Source organism: Notechis scutatus, chromosome 3 (genome assembly GCF_049901735.1).
Source record: "Notechis scutatus isolate UNSWTSFEM ecotype Mainland chromosome 3, rNotScu1.2, whole genome shotgun sequence".
Taxonomy (NCBI): Eukaryota; Metazoa; Chordata; class Lepidosauria; order Squamata; family Elapidae; genus Notechis; species Notechis scutatus.
The window spans coordinates 139,449,265-139,468,647 of NC_142011.1; the positions used below are offsets into that span (position 1 = coordinate 139,449,265).

The following is a 19,383-nucleotide window of genomic DNA, read 5'->3' on the forward strand; positions in this document are numbered from 1 at the left end:
GAGGGGCTGCCACAGGGAGGAAGGGGTCAAGCTATTTCCTAAAGCGCCTGTAGGCCAGACAAGGTATAATGGATAGAAACTGAACAAGGAGAGATTTAACCTGGAAATGAGGAGAAACTTTCTGACAGTGAGAACAATCAACCAATAGAACAGGTTGCCCTCGGAAGTTGTGGGAGCATCATCACTTGAGACTTTCAAGAAAAGATTGGACTGCCATCTGTCAGAAATGGTGTAGGGTCTCCCGCTTGGGCAGGGGGTTGGACTAGATGACCTTCCAACTCTGATTACCTGTTATCTGTTATTTGCAGCCATCATCCTCTGAAAATGGAGTTTAGGTAACAACTGCCTTGGAATATTGCTCAAGTTGTTTCACTATTGCACTATATTTCTCATGGTAACGCACTATTTTTAAGCGACTCACAAGATTTCAAAAAACAACCAAAAAAAAGAGAATAGTTTGAAAAATAATTACAATATTAGGAAGCAACAGAAGAGAGGATTACAGAAGAGAGAATTAGAAGTAGAGAGACAAGGGGTGAAAAGGGGAGGGAGAAGAAGATGGGGAAGAAGGAAAGGAAAAGAAGTTATAAAAGACAGAAACAAGATATAGAGAAACAGGGAAAAGGTATAAGGATTGAAAGTATAAGCCTGTTTAGAGATAATGGGTGAAAATTTAATTGTAAAAGGGATTCTGCAAAAGTACATAAGATAGTATTGTTATATTACAAATAGAAATAATTTTAGAAAATATGACTTAAATGATGGATAAAATATTTATTGTAATGCAGTAGAATGTTTGTTAATATAAACTGAATGAGAGAATGAAATTAGGAAAGGATGGGAACATTTTAATTATTATTAATGATTTATAAAAATATAAGTGAAGAGAAATATGGGGAAAAAAAGAATTAATTATGGAAAGTTTATAAGTGTTCACAAGGAAGTATGATATTCAATTGAAAAGAAATGTTAAAGATGTTAAAAGTGTTTTATTTACTATTGTCATATATATATAATTTTTAAGAACATAGTATTTTAAGAATGTACCAAGCAGACTTCTATTGGAAGTTACGTATTATATTGAATGTTATAATTTTAAAGGCATAAATTGAAGACTAAATAAGAGTTGAATGGTTAAAATTAAAAGATATAAAGTGTCATACTCCAATTAATAACTACAGGGGAAAGTTTGTTTAATGAGAAAAAATAATATGAAATTGGAACAGGACAGACAAAAGTACAAATACAATTATTTGAATTGTGATATAATTAAAAATAAAGTCGAGAAAATCAAAGGAGGGGAAAAACTATGTAGAAAATGTAAAACAGTAATAAGGTATGGAATAGAACATAAAGATGAGCATGAAATGGAGTTTGTGTCTGTATGAAGAAGTGATAGCCCGGGACCATGCTATTTTCAAAAAAGGATGTTTTATTTGTATTATGGTTTTTTTGTGAGAACCCAAATAAAATTTATATATATATAAAAAGAAATGGTGTAGGGTCTCCCGCTTGGGCTGGGGGTTGGACTAGATGACCTTCCAACTATGATTACCTGTTATCTGTTATTTGCAGCCATCATCCTCTGAAAATGGAGTTTAGGTAACAACTGCCTTGGAATATTGCTCAAGTTGTTTCACTATTGCACTATATTTCACATGGTAACTCACTATTTTTAAGCCACTCACAAGCCACAATTTTGCAATCTGCAAGGGTTTCCTCAAATGATGCAACCGATGAATCACAAAGAAATCTTCTATTCTGAGTACATGCATTTTAATTTACAGTTAATTATGACAAGGTTTTATCTATACATTAGGAGGCTCCATTGTATTATAAACTAGAGTGAAAGAAGTTAGCTAGAAAGCACCTGAGCAATGAGTGATACATCTGAAGCCCATTTCACTCTAAAAAGCTTTTGGCAGCCGCTTTGAAGACCTTTGTGCTTGGCAGAAACTCAATGAAATTTTTAACTTTTTTTTAATTTCTGGAAATAACGATGGCATTTCTTTGATCATTGGCTTTTGCAGCATTGAAGTACAAATACTGCACCAGAGATGAGGTTTTATTCCAGGGTAAATTTATTCAAATACAAAGCTTCTTGACAATGGTATATCAGCCATAGTAACAACTTGGTTAACTTGTTCTCGATGGATCAAGCCTTGCAAATGCCCAGGTTGGTATCACAAACTGGTTACTAAATAGCCTGTTGACCTGGACTTGTTGAACAGCAGAAGCCCTCCACAACCAGTTTTTCAGGAAACCTTGATTTTTTTTTTAACAACCTTGAGCAGGGGCTATGCTAATCTTCTCTGTATCGTTCCAATTTTAGTATATGTGCTGCTGAAGCGAGCATGGGTGGTTGTATTTTTTATAGAACGGTACTTTAAATATTTTTCAAATAAAAACATGTCAGAGAGAACACGGGGTGCAGTAAACTGGTCTCCATTTTAGTCATGGGCGGCTGAGGTTTACACCGTAGATGAAAAGGATATAAATTTGTGTGCTCTGCCCCAAATCTCTTTTTTTTTAACGCTTTCCATAAGATTCACGATTCACGTATTTTAGATAGGTTGTTTACTGGATCATGGCTCATTCTGCACATTTTCTGACTCGCGATTTTACTATGGACAGATCATAACCTGAATTTTATGTGCAAGTGGATCATTTCAAACTATCCTAACTGCAGCAAGAATACTCTACAGATAAAGGCACAAAGGGGAGAGACTGCCACCTATTGAAAGAAAAACAGCTTTTTTTGAAGGACTTGTATTGAGTTTATCTGCTTCCTCTTTAATCAAAAACCAAATCATGATCCTTTCACAAGTTTGAATGTTCATCCGTGTGGAGAAATATAGTCAGTATGTTATTCAATCCTGTCTTTAGATTAAATGCACAGAAGTAGAAATGGCACTATTATAGTTCGGGATATGTAAAACGATTGAACAAATTGACACAGGATCTGTTAAAATAGCTACACACACACACATACACACACACACACAGATTCATGAGCCTATGGCTATATAACATACCTAGCATAATGTTTGGTCCTTAGTAACATTTTTTTTGTGGTTAGTATTTTTTCCTATTCTGCCACCCTCTTCAAGACTCCGTTTTTTACATTCTAAATGTTTGTAGAGATTCTCAGTCATCCAGGTCATGGCTGTCCCAAAGGTGCTTTTTTCAGGAGGCAACTGGACTTTCTTATCCAGCAGTAGGATGGATTTCCAGAGGAAAAATATTGCAGACTGCAGGAACAGGTGACCCTGAGGATACCGATAAACCTCCAAATGCTTCAAGGACCCTCTAAAAGGATGCAAATGACCAGCTGTCTGCAAGGAAGATAAATTCTTCCATTCCCCACTATCCTGTCAGAGCTGAAGAAGTTTCTTGAATGAGAAGAGAAACGTCTTCAAAAGAAAAAATAAGAAAATCCAGTTGCCTCCTGAAAAAAAAGCAGCTTTGGTAACACTCCAAATATTTAAACTCTTGTAAAATTCTGGCAGGGACACATTCATCACCTGCCACACCCAGGATTCTTCTGTGACACAACTCAGACTGTCATCATGTTATCCACAAAGATTGTGTCTAGCTGATCTAGCTACTAACCCATAAAACCAGCTCTAGGCATGATAAAGATAATCTAGAGACAGAAGAGAAAATAACTGCAGGCAACTGCAGCTCCAATTCTGCATTGGTAACATGGTCTCTAATTCCCTTAAGTGATGGTGGACAGGGAAGGAAGAGCCAATTCACCTTTGCTTTTAAAACAAGCAAAACTAGTGCAATATTTAATGCAGAGCAACCAAGGAAAAATGCCTTAGAAATGACTTAGAAATATTTTTTTGGAGAAAAAGGAAACAAGCCCTGAAATGGAGGCTTGTAAGGGTGGAAGGAGGTCTCACTGAGACAGGTAGTCCCCGACTTACGACCATAATTTGAGCCCAACGTTTATGTCGTTGAGCAAGACGTTTAAGTGAGTTTTGGCACATTTTACAATTTTTCTTGTCACAGTTACGCTGTGGTCGCTAAGTTAGTGACACGGTTGTTAAGTGAAACTGGCTTTCCCATTGACTGGGCTTGCCAGAAAGCCTCAAAAGGTGGAGCATATGATCCCAGGATGCTGTGACTGTCATAAATACAAATCAATTGCCAAGCCTTTGAATTTTGATCATGGGACCATGGGGATACTGCCATGGTCTTAAGTGACCAAAACGGTCATAAGTCCCTGTTTTCAGTGCTGTCATAACTTTGAACGGTCGCTAAGTGAACTGTTGTAAGTCGAGGACTCCCTGTATTCACCAGGTTTATAAAGACTACTTTTGAGCTCTAATGGATGAGCTCCCTGACCCCTTTGAATGGAAAAGGATGGGCGACTGAGAACGTATCTGAGCTGCAAGGAATGCATTGGCCTCTGGTCCTACTTAGTCTACAATAAAAAGAAGTGGCAATACGCTATCTTCCTCCTCCCGATCAGGAGTTCAGTATTTTGTTTCTCAATTACACTCAACATGGGGGAGAAAAAAGACGTGTGGTTTTATACCTACAGGAGAGGGTGTATATCCAGGGATGACGATTACTTACAAGTGTTCTGCTGAATCGGCATCACAGTGTCTTTCTTTGCCGTTCGGTATACTGTGATCGATCACTATCGTTTCAGTATTAGCTAAACAAAATCCGTTCGAACGCATGATTTCTGAAGAAAAAGAAAAGCGAAACATTACAAACCTGAACTATATTCCTAAAAAGGTACATGCTTAAAGGTAAGTATAGCCTCCTATTTCAGGGTGTGCGGTCTAGGGAATTCACAGGATTGCTATTAAAACAGTCAGGAAATCCCAATTTCCTGATGTTTACTCAGAAGTTAAGTTCCTCCAAGGAAGACGATAATAAGGTGGCTTTTCTGTACAATTAAAAAAAACAAACCCACAAACATAATCCTTGAAAATACAATCATAATACAGACATTATTTAATGAAGGATGAGAGAGAGAAGAAGAAACTATCGTACTTCTAAACCCTGTTTATACAGTTTGATGGCAAGCAGCACTGGAGCTGGCAGGGTTCCTGAAGCCTGGAAAATACTCAATAGTATGTCTCTTGGGGTTGGCAGTTACTACAAAAAAATTAGGCAGGATTTTTTTTACTATTGCAAGCAGATATTAAATTGATCTCTTCTGGCAGCGGTGAAGTTTGGCAATGATAGAAAACAATAGCCGGGATGCATAAGGCTGCTTGGAAGGCCCCACACAGCCTACCAGATGAATATTGTGCAGATCTGCTCTGAATTTCCTTGTGCCACTGTTTGGGAGTGACATAATGTCTGAAACACTGAGGGGAGTTCATCAGTTTCCTTTATATGAACTGAATGATCAAGGTTTGAGAGCAAAAAAATATTCGTACCTCCAAGAATCAAGGGATCACCCCTCTGCAATTTCGATATGTGATTGAATTATTAATTGAATAAATTTTAAAACAATATTTAATGTCATTAGAATTTGAGGCCTACACAGAACAAGTGTGCTATTTTCCCATGTTCAGTCTGAAACATTATAAGGTAAAGGTAAAGGTTCCCTTCACACATACGTGCTAGTCATTCCCGACTCTAGGGGGCAGTGCTCATCTCCGTTACAAAGCCAAAGAGCCAGCGCTGTCCAAAGATGTCTCCGTGGTCACGTGGCCGGCATGACTAAACGCCAAAGGCGCACGGAACGCTGTTACCTTCCCACCAAAGTGGTCCCTATTTTTCTACTTGCATTTTTACATGCTTTCAAACTGCTAGGTTGGCAGAAGCTGGGACAAGTAATGGGAGTTCACTCCGTTACCCGGTGCTAGGGATTCGAACCGCCAAACTGCCGATCTTTCTGATCGACAAACTCAGCGTCTTAGCCACTGAGCCACTGCATCCCTCTGAAATGTTATAGACTAAAGTATTAATCTCCATCATGAATTTGTTTTTCCAAGTTCCGAAATAATTTTCTAGAAGTATGATAAATGTTAATCCAGAACACATGTATTCCTTAATAATTTCCAAATCCCATTATATACACAAACACATTGCACATATGTGAATGCACACATACACACAAACACTCTTTCTTTCTTTCTTTCTTTCTTTCTTTCTTTCTTTCTTTCTTTCTTTCTTTCTTTCTTTCTTTCTTTCTTTCCTTCCTTCCTTCCTTCCTTCCTTCCTTCCTTCCTTCCTTCCTTCCTTCCTTCCTTCCTTCCTTCCTTCCTTTCTTTCTTTCTTTCTTTGTGGAATTGAGGACAGGTGCCCCACCAAAGCTTTTCCATTCTATAACCTTTTCTCTGATTCTCTAGGATCTCTATGACTTTTTAATTTTAATGGTTTTGTCTTGGACAGCAATAATCAGGGCATGAAGAGTTTTCAACCCTCAGTTGGTGTGAGGCTAAAGTTCTCCTGAACTGAACAAAATTTTGCCAAGTAATCTCTGCCTTCAGGAACTGTTTTCCAATGGGAAAATAACATAGAAAGGGCTCTTGTATCTTACATGTCAGGGTTTGGTTTTGTACCAAAACAATTGAGATTTTTCTCTAATTATAGAAAAACTTTCAGAATCAGAAATGTTTATCTGTGAATCCCGAAGTTTTTGCTCACTATTTCTAAATGATCTGAATATGTAAGGCATAACTAAACTTTCTTTATGTATTCTTCATATCTAATGCTTAAACATATAGATCAGGGGTGTCCAACCTTGACAACTTTAAGACTTGTGGACTTCAACTCCCAGAATTCCTCAGCCAGCTTTGCTGGCTGAGGAATTCTGGGAGTTGAAGTCCACAAGTCTTAAAGTTGCCAAGGTTGGACACCCCTGATATAGATGCTTCTTGTATCAGTTCCAACCTTGTTTCCTCTATTCCCCACGCCAGGAAATGCAGTTAAACACGATTTAGTGCAAGAAGGAAAGAAAAGAAAAGTCACAGCCTTATTCTTCTCCTTCCTTTTCAGGCTGGAGAGAGGCTTTTCTTTAACTGAACATAAAATTACATCCTTTTCGCTCTTCTGATGATGCAAGTGGCCCAAGCAAACAAGCGAAACAGATCTAAAGTAAAATATGACCGGAAGGCCTTTTTTTTCCTGTTCTCCCTAACCCTTCTATTATAAAGTTAAATATTATTTTGTTGCATACCATCTGTTCTAGCAAACCTACCAGATACATTTGCCCTGCGATATTCTAAATTCAACAGCATATCAAGAGAGAACAAAGGACATTTTTGATTTCTCCATTCATAGCCAAAAAAACAAATAGGAAAAAATCTTACCTGTGTGTATGCCTTAAATAGTACACAAAGTGTGCCATAAATAGATATAATGAATATATTTATATTTTATCCTTTCTATTCTGCAATAATCAAGGACACATTATTTTCCTTTATGCACAGACCTAAAAACACTGTTCAATATTATGTTTCAGCTCACAAAGGGCTTCAGATTACGCTAGCCTTCCCAACCAAGTAACCCTTCAAATAGGAGGAATTTATTTCAGGGATCTCGACAATGGTCACAACTGCTAAGAATTCTAGATGTTGAATTCAACATATGACTGGAGGCTGCCCAAGTCAGGAATGTTGCATAAGGCTGTTTGTGTGACCCTTGTGCTGATGGTACACAATTATTCAGTCACTTCCAACTCGTCATAACCCCAAAGACATCACTTTCAAAAGATTGCTGGGAACTGCTTGCGTTTTCTTACTTTTTATTTATTTTATAGATACTTGAAAGTGTAACAAGGAACAAAAAAGAGTCAAGAAGAATAAAAGAGAAGAAAAGTAATAGAAAAGAGATTTGCAAACTGTATAAAACTGTGTAAGAGTTAACATTAGATTAGTACTGCATATAAAGGTGACTTTTAAAATCAATTTAGCACTTTAAAACCATTCTGAAAATCAAATCAATATTCAGTAGTAAAATAAGGCAGTCAATAGGATAAACATCATTGCCAGAATAAATAATTAATGGGTATTTATGTGTAATCTGAGAAAGCCTGCCCATATTATAATAAATAAAGCTTTATGTTAAGAGAGATACAACTTTAGGATGTGGTGGAAATGTATATGCACAATTATAATCTATAAATAGTTTCCAGGTTAAATTAAATTCAGTACTGTGTTATTAACTGCTTTTATGAGTTCTTGCAAGCTCATGCTTATGTCATTAGTGATAAAATCTAGCCATTTTCTCTACCAGCCACTTAACAGATAACAGATAATCAGAGTTGGAAGGGACCTTGTAGGTCATCTAGTCCAACCCCCCGCCCAAGCGGGAGACCCTACACCATTTCTGACAAATGGCAGTTCAATCTCACTTCTTCATTTGTCTTTGATTTTTCAAACTTTGGTGTCTTGCAAGATTTTATATTGTTTGGCAGGCATTTCAGAAACTCCTGCAGCTTTGCTAACAACCTTTTCTAGAGCGGATTGGTCTCTACTTTCACAAACATCTGGCTGTAGTTCTGCACACAAACCTTTGTGTGGGTACACAGCAGGGGTGGGTTTGTACCGGTTCTGTCCACCTCTGTAGAACCGGTAGCTCTGAAGAGCAGCAGACATAGAACCGGTTCTATGTCTGCTGATGTTTTTGCCCACCCGGGCTCTTACCTGATCTTTATTTCCTGATTTTTCAACTTCAGCTGCCGAACGAGGCATAGCTGCAGTTAAAAAAGCAGGAAAAGAGGGCTGTTTCAAAGGCTGCTTCTCAGCACGCAGCGTGCTGATGATGATTTACAGGTGCACGGCTCGCAGCGTGCAGGGAAGCGCATCATAAATCACCGAGCCTCATAAATCCTGAACCGGTAGTTAACCCTGTCGTATCCCACCCCTGGTACATAGATGTATCTCCCTATCTCTTCTTGCTCTTTTCTGGAACTCAGCAATTAGGGAGGCACATTTTTCTGTGTTTGAGTTGCCCTATGTGCGCAACCAGATATACGAATTCTAGGGCCATTTATTCCTAAGAACACAACTGTAAAACTGCAGCCTAAGTGTGATATCATTGATTCAACCTCACTCAGGGAAGGGGACCTCAGCAAAAATCTGAATCAGATTTCACCTGCACAAAACTGTCAATTTCTTCAAACTAGAAGACCGACAATGAAATGTAACATCATTTCGGCTTCTAAGATGTTGATATGTCTAGTTTAGTTTCTTACATTTTAATAACCAATATCAATAATTAAGGCTGTAGTGGTAAAAGAATGTTCAAAGAGGGAACAAGTCTAAAGTGAGTAATTATAGCCGGTTCGTCTAATGAATAATCCAAAGTCTATTCTGGGCATTCTCCATCCTTCTTTTTTATGCAGAAGACTACCTTGCCATCAAAACCTTTTGCAGACAAAAATGTAATCCAGCAATTACTATTGCAATACCTGCTGCACAAGTAGCATCCCACTAATAATGTCCATAGAAACCCAAAATGAATACTACTGGATTTGGGGAAGGGGGAAGAGAATGTAAGCATGAAAACAGTTAAAATTTTCTGAGATTATAAAATCTCATGTGATTGAATAATTTCATAAAACTGAATATTTTTTAAAAAAAAACACCATAAAGTATTCTTATACTCCACCAGTTCATTCTGATTTTGTATTGAGATGAATCACAATTCCTAATATTATCTAATGCAGCTTAAAAGCAAACCACTAAACCTTACCAGATATTTTAACTGGACTCTGGAAACTTGGTTGGATTTTATGGACGTTGTCGTTTTTTAACACTTGATCTAAAGGAGACCTTTCGAAAAAGGTGAGGACAACTTCAGATCTGGAATACTGAAAAAATGAAATTAACAAAGACAATTATAATCACGGGAGGAGGTAAAATAACATTTGAGCTCCTTTGTTCAATCCTTAGCGCTTGCAGAAAGGACCAAGAAAGATTTCTGCCTGAAACTCTACAGATTGCAGATCAACCTTCTGATGATGCCCTTCACACTAGCTAGGAACGCTGCAAGTTGTAGTTCCAACAAATATAAAAATTGTGAAAATGTGAAGTGGGTAATGAGCTTGACAGAAAGTAGACCATCTATAGATCTGCATACTGTACCATATGTAACAGCTATAAAATTCAGCAGTAAGCTATTGTTAAGTGGCTTTTTGATTATTTTTAGTTTTGGCAGAAAACAAGTAAAAAAGTCACTTGTGATTAGGTTTTACCCACCTAGAATATCTACACTCATAAACCACAAACAGCCAAGAATTTAACTGTTTGGTTTGGTGGCAGCAGTGCCCCAGATAGAAAGTCCATACAGAGAGTGGTAAGGACAGCCAAGAAGATTATAGGAAGCTCACTTTCCGTTATTCAAGATACCGCTTATAAGCACTATGTGCTTAGAGCTCAAAGAATTGTTAGAGACCCCAGACACCCACTTCACAGTCTGTTTCTGCTGCTCCCCTCTGGGAGGAGGTTTCGAAGTATTTCTAGCAGGCCTTCCAGATTCTGTAACAGCTTTGTTCCCTATGCCCTCCGTCTGGTAAACTCGCAAGATTCGTTTTTCTCACCATGTACATGTATACATCCGAACTAGACTGTGTTGTTTTTCTGTGTCATATAACATAGGTAGGTATATACATAATTTTGTATTCATTTATTTATTTATTCATGTTCATGTAGAGTATATTGGAGGTGCCCTTTGAGAGCTGTATGCAATGAAACTTCATCTTTAATGTATGCCAATTAGTGTATATTCAAAGTGACAATAAAGTTATTATTATTCTATTCTATTATTATTCTTATATTAAAATTCTCAACCAACCCATGTCGGCGACATCTTTTCCTTATTACCCTAATACAGGCCTTGGATATTCCCTTAAAAAGTACAATACTTGGACTCTTCCAAAGGGAAGGCTACCTGCCTCTCAGCTGTACAACCTAATGGTCTAGTCTTTGTATCAGGAGGACTTTCACACACAGAAAATACTTTACAGTTTATCCTTGTTTAATGATCACTAGTTCAGCAACTGTTTGAAGTTGTAACAGCACTGAATGAGTGGTAATTACAACCAGTCTTCAAACTTACAACCCGCTGCAGCATCTTCACAGTTCATGTGATTGCAATTCGGATGCTTGGCTACCGGCATGCATTTATGATGTTTGCAGCATCCTAAGGTCACAAGACTTGTGATCTGCAACCCTCCTTGCCAGTTTCACACCAGCAAAGTCAATGGGGAAATTGGCAAGAAGTTGGAAGTCACAGTCAAATGAGGTCCTTCCTTCATATTTTCAACTGGCAACCGTGGGACTGCTGTTTCTGGACAGCACAGTCACGTGGTTTTCAACTTATGATCACATCACTTAACAAGAAGTTTCTGGTCCCAATTAGCATTGTTATGTGACCTGTATTGAATTATGCCTTGCATGTGAAGCAGCTCCAATTCTTTAAAATAACCTGAGAAATATAAACCCTGGACAACACATGCAATATGTCTCTAATTGGCTCACAATACTTTCTTAGATTTCTTCTTTCTAGTAGTGCATGTACTTTTAAAAAGTCTCATAGTCCAACAAATTATGCCTTCTAGTCTACAGCTACATGAAGATTCATTCTCGGGGTATTGTCTAGAGTCTAGACCTTAAAAAAAAAATCACAAAAAGGCAGTTGCAAAATAGTCAGATTGATAACATTCAATAGCCAAGGCAGGGGAAATAAGTTGGGAAAGACAGGCCATAGGGCACACCGATTCCCAAGAAGAAGAGTAACATTTGTATTTCCTCAAATCAACCACAACACCTTGGGAAGTGCTCAACTCTAAGGCCTTTAGAGATAAAACAAGGGAGTGGTTTCCCTTTCCCTCAAGGCTAGGGTGTTAGATGGCCTGTTAGATGGGGAGCTGGAAATATCTCCTGATGTTCCCTTGCTCTACCTCAGGGGTGTCCAACCTTGGCAACTTTAAGACTTGTGGACTTCAACTCCCAGAATTCTCCTGATGTTCCCTTGCTCTACCTCAGGGGTGTCCAACCTTGGCAACTTTAAGACTTGTGGACTTCAACTCCCAGAATTCTCCTGATGTTCCCTTGCTCTACCTCAGGGGTGTCCAACCTTGGCAACTTTAAGACTTGAGGAATTCTGGGAGTTGAAGTCCACAAGTCTTAAAGTTGCCAAGGTTGGACACCCCTGCTCTACCTCTTTGCTCTGAGGAACAAGGGCATGTTCATTGGATCCTCTGTGGACCTTCTGGGATGGGGGAGAATGAGAATTGCAGGTGTAGCTGTGAGGCGGGAGAAGGGCAAGTCAGTCCTCCAGGTATAAAGCAGAAAAGAGAAAAAAGGAGGTGGGGAGGGAAGGCTGGATACCAAAATATTCAGTTGAGGAAGAATTGGGCAATTCTTGTCCTCCAGAATGAATTATGATCCTATCTATCTTTTCCTAAATCCCAGGGAACTACTTGTTTTCTAATTTGGACAACAAATTTGTGCCCGTCACAGATATTAATCATTTTAGCAGTAATTAACTGTGGTACTCTTTTCCTCATTCAGGATGAATAAATCCTCAAATGTCACCCTAAACAGAAATGTTTCTGCTATAATTTTCTCTACATCCCTCACAGGAAAAATATTATACATGGGATGTTCAAGGCTATGATCCAATCAAAGCTTCCTTGGAGAAACTTCATTAAACTCAAGGATACTCAATACTCAATTCTAGTACACTGAATGAATTGTTGACAGCTTCACTTTCTGATACTTCTTATATATGCAGAGTGGGTTTTTTGGAGGTGGGATGTCACAATGTACAGGAAGGGAAGTTTATCTCTCTCAGCCAGGCCCCCACACCAATAAATTATCTCACTACCGCAGCTAGGAAAATTATTTTAAAATAGAATGAATGGTATTTATCCTTGTTCAGGGGGAAATTCTGGTTCCTTCCAAAATTACCCATAGAATTCGAAGAATAAGTAAATGAAAAGGTAAAACTGGGATGTGCAGCTTGGCCCTTACTTCAAAACAGATGTTTTGTACAGCATTAACGAGGATCTTGGAATTGAAAAGGACCTTGGAATACTCATCTCTAATGATCTAAGTGCTAGAGCCCACTATAACTACATAGCCAAAAAGGCATTAAGTGTTGTTAACCTAATCCTACGTAGCTTTTTCTCTGGTAATATCACACTACTAACTAGAGCATACAAAACATTTGCTAGACCAATACTCGAATACAGCTCATCAGTCTGGAACCCATATTACATATCTGATATTAGCACAGTTGAGAAAGTCCAGAAATATTTCACAAGAAGAGTTCTCCACTCCTCTACTCGTTGTAGAATACCATATGCCACCAGACTTGAAATTCTAGACCTAGAAAACCTTGAATTACGCCCTCTTTGGTCTGATCTAACTATGGTATATAAAATCATACATTGCAATGACTTACCTGTCAATGAATACTTCAGCTTCAACCATAACAACACAAGAGCACACAATAGATACAAACTCAAGGTTAATCGCACCAAACTTGATTGCAGGAAATACGACTTCAGCAACAGAGTGGTCAATGTCTGGAATACTCTACCTGACTCTGTGGTTTCTTCTCCAAACCCCAAAAACTTTAACCTTAGACTGTCTACTATTGACCTCTCCCCTTTCCTAAGAGGTCTGTAGGGGGCGTGCATAAGAGCACCAACATGCCTACCGTCCCTGTCCTATTGTTTCTTTTGTTTTTCTTATATGTACCCATTTCATGTCTTCATAACTATGTATATACTTATACCTATTATCTTGTAAGCGATTGACAAATCAAAATAAAAAAATAAAAAAAAATCTCCTGTGTATCTTCAACTCAAAGGAATGGAGTGAGGTGATCTCGCTCATGAAAAATAAAGCACCTTATTTCAATACCTGCAGTGAAAGCATTTTGCTTTACCTCAACCACTTCACTTTGATGGAAATGGCTTCTCTGAAAGTGTAAAAGAATGCAGAAACCGAGCAAGGGGTCTGTTGGAAGGCAGCTGTTCTCCTATGATACTTAGAAATGGGGCATCACTTTGCTTTGCAGGGCTGCATGTCTCATGTAGAGCTGAATCCTCTAGCCCGGGGTGTCAAACTCAGGGCCCGGGGGGCCCAGATCTGGCCTGTGGGGTGCTTAGATCTAGTCCGAGGGGCTACCCTGAAAATAGGGAAGGACCGGCCCGCAATGCCTCTGCCAGCAAAAACAAAGCTCAGGCGGGCCGTGCATGCCCTCCTCAAGCTCTGTTTTCGCTGGCAGAGGGTTGCAGGAGGCCATCGCAGCTGAAAACGAAGCTCAGGAGCCCATTTTCACTGGCAGAGTGCTTGGGCCAGCACAGGCGCCACCCCCCCAGCAAAAGTGATGTCATGCTGGCCACACCCACTCTGGCCATGCCCACCCCAGCCCCCCAAAGTCAAATACAACCCTGATGCGGCCCTCAATGAAATCAAGCTTGACACCCCTGCTCTAGCTACACAACTTGACACTATAGGCCATGAAGCAGTGCTAGAGAAATCATTTCACTTTGTTTTGTGGTATTTTCATCCCTAGAAAGGCAGAACAGAGAGAAGGTGCCAAATGAGGCTCCTTTAGGAAGACAGAGACGAAGATCAAGATGTAAAAGTATTTTGAGGAAAAGGGTTTGAGATCTCCATTCTTCTACCACAAGGTCTTGGCAGGTTTCCTATAACCCATAAGGCCTACTTTAAGGTTTACACTATAGTTTTAGTGTTAGCCTGTTATCTAGGCTAAAATGCAGCCATTTGTGGCTCTCTTCCAACCATAATTCTTTAGACTAACATAGTGGACATTTTAAAATTTCTTCACAGGTTTTCACGTCTCCCAAGTAATAAAAATAGAACGATTGAAAAAAAAATCAACATTGACTAAACTTTCACTGAAATTTATCATTTTTCTTACTTACCTTCCAAGGCATATTTATAATATTCTTTAGGAGCTTCTCTACCTCGTTCAGCCTGGCTTCTATGTCATGAGACTCTTTAATTGTAATTAAGCCTAGAAAAAAAAAAGAAGAAAACCTTTAAGGAAGTATTCTGAGGGAAGCTACATTTTATTCTTGATTATACACATTTCGGCCTGTATTTTATGTTCTCAATATATGAAAATATAGCTTCAGTGTGTAAGAATGAATGAGACAAAATAATTCCCACTAACACATCTAAAAGATGCATGAATAACAAAACTTATCCATATGCTTTAACCCTTTGCCAAACCCAACATTGCTCCTAACAATAACAGCTTAAAGAGAAAGCATCTTTGAGTTTTAATGCCCTCTTATCTCATACCTTGTAACGTGAATATAAGTCATATCATTGGCCAGAATATTCATCTATGTTTTAAAAAGCAGCAAGAAGGAGAATTTAAAACTATCTGAAGCCTGAGCTTTATAGACTATAATAACGCAAATAACATACAATTGATCCTGAAGGTTAACCTTTTCCAGATGTTCATCTGGATCTCTCTGGGTTACACTTTCATCTTGAATGAAAAGACCTCCCTCTGTAAACCCCCAATGCTGATCTACCAGAAGAAAAGAATAATTTAAGACTTTCCATCAGCCTGTATTTCATGCTTTTATTAATGAATGATTGTGTGGAAAGCACATTGCCTCCCTCTTGTTAATGAGGAAGCAAATGAATCAGATGCCTTGACCCTTACTGCAACTGACTACAAAACTGTTGTATCCTGACAAGCTCAATCTTAACAACTGATTTTTTCCTCTCAATTTGCTAATTTCCTTGTGTCTGACATCTCAGCAGAAGGCGATACTGGGCTGACCTCAGAATTACCTCAGAGGCTGAGTTGGTTGGGCCTGGTTGGTACGTGGACAAAAGACTATCAAGAAATATCAGAATTGTAGGCCAGAATGGCAAGTTGGAAAAAACAGAGAGTGGCACGCTCATTTCCATATTCTCACCGGAAAAGCAACACAAATGTGCTGTGTCAAGGAGCCAAGACTTTATGAAATCTTTGCACTTATATTTGTCAGTTCAAATCATTTCCATTCCTTCCCCAGAAGTAAGAGGAGTGGTTGTGCAGCAAGTAATTAGTTTTGGTTTTCTGGTTCTACAGGATCTAACAGGGCACATAAGTATGATTGCGCCAGTTTTCTCCATTCTAGTTCTATCTCTGCCTTTCGTATCTCACCACATATTTCTTGCTTTTACATCATTTTAACTTGGGAATGCCAAAATAGAGGACAAACAAACTAGTCTAAAAAAAACCTCAGGTAAATCCTGGAAATCAGATTTACTAGATTCATGTTGCATTGCCGTTATTCATGGATGTTTTCCCTATTGGCAGGTAATGTGCTGAAGAATGAGGGCAGCCAAGCCAAAAGAACAATCACCTTACTTTTTACAAGTGGCACGCTCACAAATCAGGACATCATTATTAGTGGCGAATTCAAAAAGATGCAATAAAAAGCACAGTAGAAATTGGAAAGCGGGTAACAACTTTTATACCAATATTGATTGGATTGATTCAGTGATAATGCTATGGTGGGGAAAGCACATATTCTCATTGCAATAGTATTATTATTTATTATTATTTAATTTACTGGCCACCTATCTCACCATGGGGCCACTCTAGGACACTTACAGCAATTAAAAATGAAGAAATAAAAATGGAGTTTAAGCAAAGTGAAAGTAAACAATAGAGCAACAAAATAAAGAAAACAAAGAAAATACATTCATATGACTAGTAAAAAAAGATGAGAGAGTAGGGAGCAGAGAGCAGGGAGAAAGGTGGAGTCTGCTGTCAATCTAGCAGCCACCTCCAGAATAGAATCCCCCCAAAGATAAATGCTTTGAATTTATCTGAAATCTTAAAGGTATTAAATATAGATATCCACAGAGACCACCCCATGTCAGCCAACAGTTCCCCTTTGGAGTAGATCTTCTAGGGCAGGAACTCTCTTACCATGCAATTGCTTAAAACATCCAGTGCAACCCAATTACTAAGTACGGACAGCAAACCAGGGTTACTCTATTCCAGAGGTCTCCAAACTTGGCAACTTTAAGACTATGCTGGCTGGAGAATTCTGGGAGGTGAAGTCCACAAGTCTTAAAGTTGCCAAGTTTGGAGACCTCTGGTCTACTCCAAGAAATCTGTACATTCAGGTTTACCATATGCCCTACTGATGTCTAAGTGCAATAGTACACAGCCTTTCCCTTGGCTTACTAATTTCATCACAATCAAATCAGTAAGATTTGTTTTGCACTATTTGTTTTTAACTTTCGTTGACATCTAGTTCTTTTGTATGTGCTTGCAAACTGACAGCCTTTCTAGATATTTCCAAAAACTGATGTCCAGCTGTTAGTTTTCTAGGCCCATTTTTTTTAAAGACTGGAACTTTAGCTTTTCTCTAATCTTCTGACATTTCTCCTGAACTCCGGGAATTCTCAAAGAGTCTAATCAGTGGTTCCAATATTATGTATTAATGTGTTAGGAACCAGCAGAGTGCAGAACAGAATCAATGCCCCAGAGTAACCTCGTTATTTTACTTTCTGACAAATACATATTTTATGCTTGGTTAATTGCCTCCTTAATTCTTTTTGCTCATCATAGTTCTGTTCGCTCCTCTCATTGTGTACTCCAGTGGCCCCAACCTTTGGGGCATCAGGGACCGGTTCCGTGGAGAGATATTTCTGTGGACCCGAGGGAGAGTGGTTTCATGTGCTGCCTACATCCTTTGCTTCTTTGCGCGGCCTGGTTTCTGGCACGCCACAGACTGGTGCCGACCAGTGGTGGGATTCAATTTTTTTTACTACCGGTTCTGTGGGCGTGGCAGGGGAAGGATACTGTAAAATCTCCAGTCAGAGGTGGCATTTGCTGGTTCTCCAAACTACTCAAAATTTCTGCTACTGGTTCTCCGGAACTGGTCAGAACCTGCTGAATACCACCTCTGCTGCCGGCCCATGCACCGGGGGTTGAGAACCCCTGGTGTACTCTATTACAGGGGTCCCCAACCACCAGGCCCCGGACCGGTATCGGTCCGTGGATCATTTTGTACCGGGCCACAAAGAATGAAAGTAGGGCCTACTTTGCTTGGGCGCCACCATCTTGTTTTGACGGCGCTTGAGAAAGTGCTTCCGGGTGAGCTTGTCGGTCGTCGGTTGGAAAGCGGCGTTTGGGTGCTGAAGGAATCCTCGTGCCTTAGTTTCGTCAAAGAGGGGGGGGCTTCGAACGAAGAGCCGTCCCGATGGCGGTGGAGTCTCGCGTTACTCAGGAGGAGATTAAGAAAGAGCCCGAAAAGCCCATCGACTGCGAGAAGGTACAAAGGAGGAGTTGAAGGTGGCGGGGAGAAGCAGGGGACGGCTGGCTGGCCAGTCGCTCAGCTCGCCTTGCCTTGGTCGTGCGTGCTGATGCCGGTACCGGTCCGTGGATCGGTCCGTGGATTGTACCGGTCCGTGGTACAAAAAAGGTTGGGGACCACTGCTCTATTATATAAGTTGTTTTTCCAACTTTAGAAAATCTCTGAACATGAGATCTTTCCACTGCAATTTGGTGAGTATCCAATAGAGGGAGCCATACCTCTACATATTGCTACTACTAAAATCTACTGCTACTCCAACATAGTAATTTCATTCTGTTAAATTCAGTGATTTTGTCAAATTACATGTGCACACGTGTCTGGGTAATTTACCCAGACGGAGAGACCTAAACTAGTAGACCATCTCTTAGTTACGTGTCTCCCCACTTAACTGAAGTGCATTCAGCAGAGAAGCCACCATCTAGCAATGCAAGATACCTTTTTGAAGACTGACCTTTCAATAAAAAAATATCAAGGAAAAAGGGAGATATGAGGAGAAGATGATCCTGCACAGAAAAACCTAATTGTTCAGCAGCTACTAGCTGGTTTGACAGTGCAAACAAAAGTGTAGGGGATTTTATGTTACGGAGAAGCATTTAATTCCAAAGCACATTCTTGAAGTTTGAAACAGCACAGCCAAGACACAGGCTTAAGGGTCTAGATATCAGAGATAAATCCAACATAAATCTTCCTCTTAATCAGATTGCCTGGTGATTTGGGTCTCCATGAGTTGACTTTGGCTTGAGCCACATTCAGATACTTGAGATAGTTCATAGAACATAGAATAACAGAATTGGGAGGGACCTTTGGTGCTGCTTGCTATCATCGCCAGCTATTTATTTAGGTTATCGATATGGTTATTGGAAGTTAAAACCCACCCCGTCCTAGAAAAATGAAATATTTTAGCATATACTAAAAAGGAAGAATATTTCCCCTAGAAGTAGAAACTCAGAGAGGCAGAAACTCAGCCCCCTCCCCACCTTTGTTAATGGGCCATTAAGGCCTGGGCCAGTCTATTCTACATAACAAAGATCTACCCCCTTAAGGCAGAGCCATTTAATCGCCCTTCATTGCACCACCCACCAAGT

At 39.4% G+C, this 19,383-nt stretch overlaps 1 protein-coding gene and 1 non-coding gene across 6 annotated transcripts in view; both read right to left on the reverse strand.

Moving 5' to 3' along the window:
• Positions 1-19,383, reverse strand: part of PXDC1 (PX domain containing 1) — a 103,066-nt gene that overhangs the window by 68,515 nt on the left and 15,168 nt on the right. For all 5 annotated transcript variants that reach the window (XM_087961236.1, XM_087961238.1, XM_087961240.1 and 2 more), the window contains exons 2-4: positions 14,885-14,976; positions 9,673-9,790; positions 4,588-4,699 (exon numbers count right to left, since the gene is read on the reverse strand). In XM_087961236.1, coding sequence (XP_087817362.1) covers positions 4,588-4,699; positions 9,673-9,790; positions 14,885-14,976 — 322 coding nt within the window. The remainder of the gene's footprint in view (positions 1-4,587; positions 4,700-9,672; positions 9,791-14,884; positions 14,977-19,383) is intronic.
• On the reverse strand, positions 2,250-2,356 carry LOC113418040 (U6 spliceosomal RNA). The gene has a single exon (XR_003371705.1). It is a non-coding gene; the product is annotated as a U6 spliceosomal RNA (small nuclear RNA).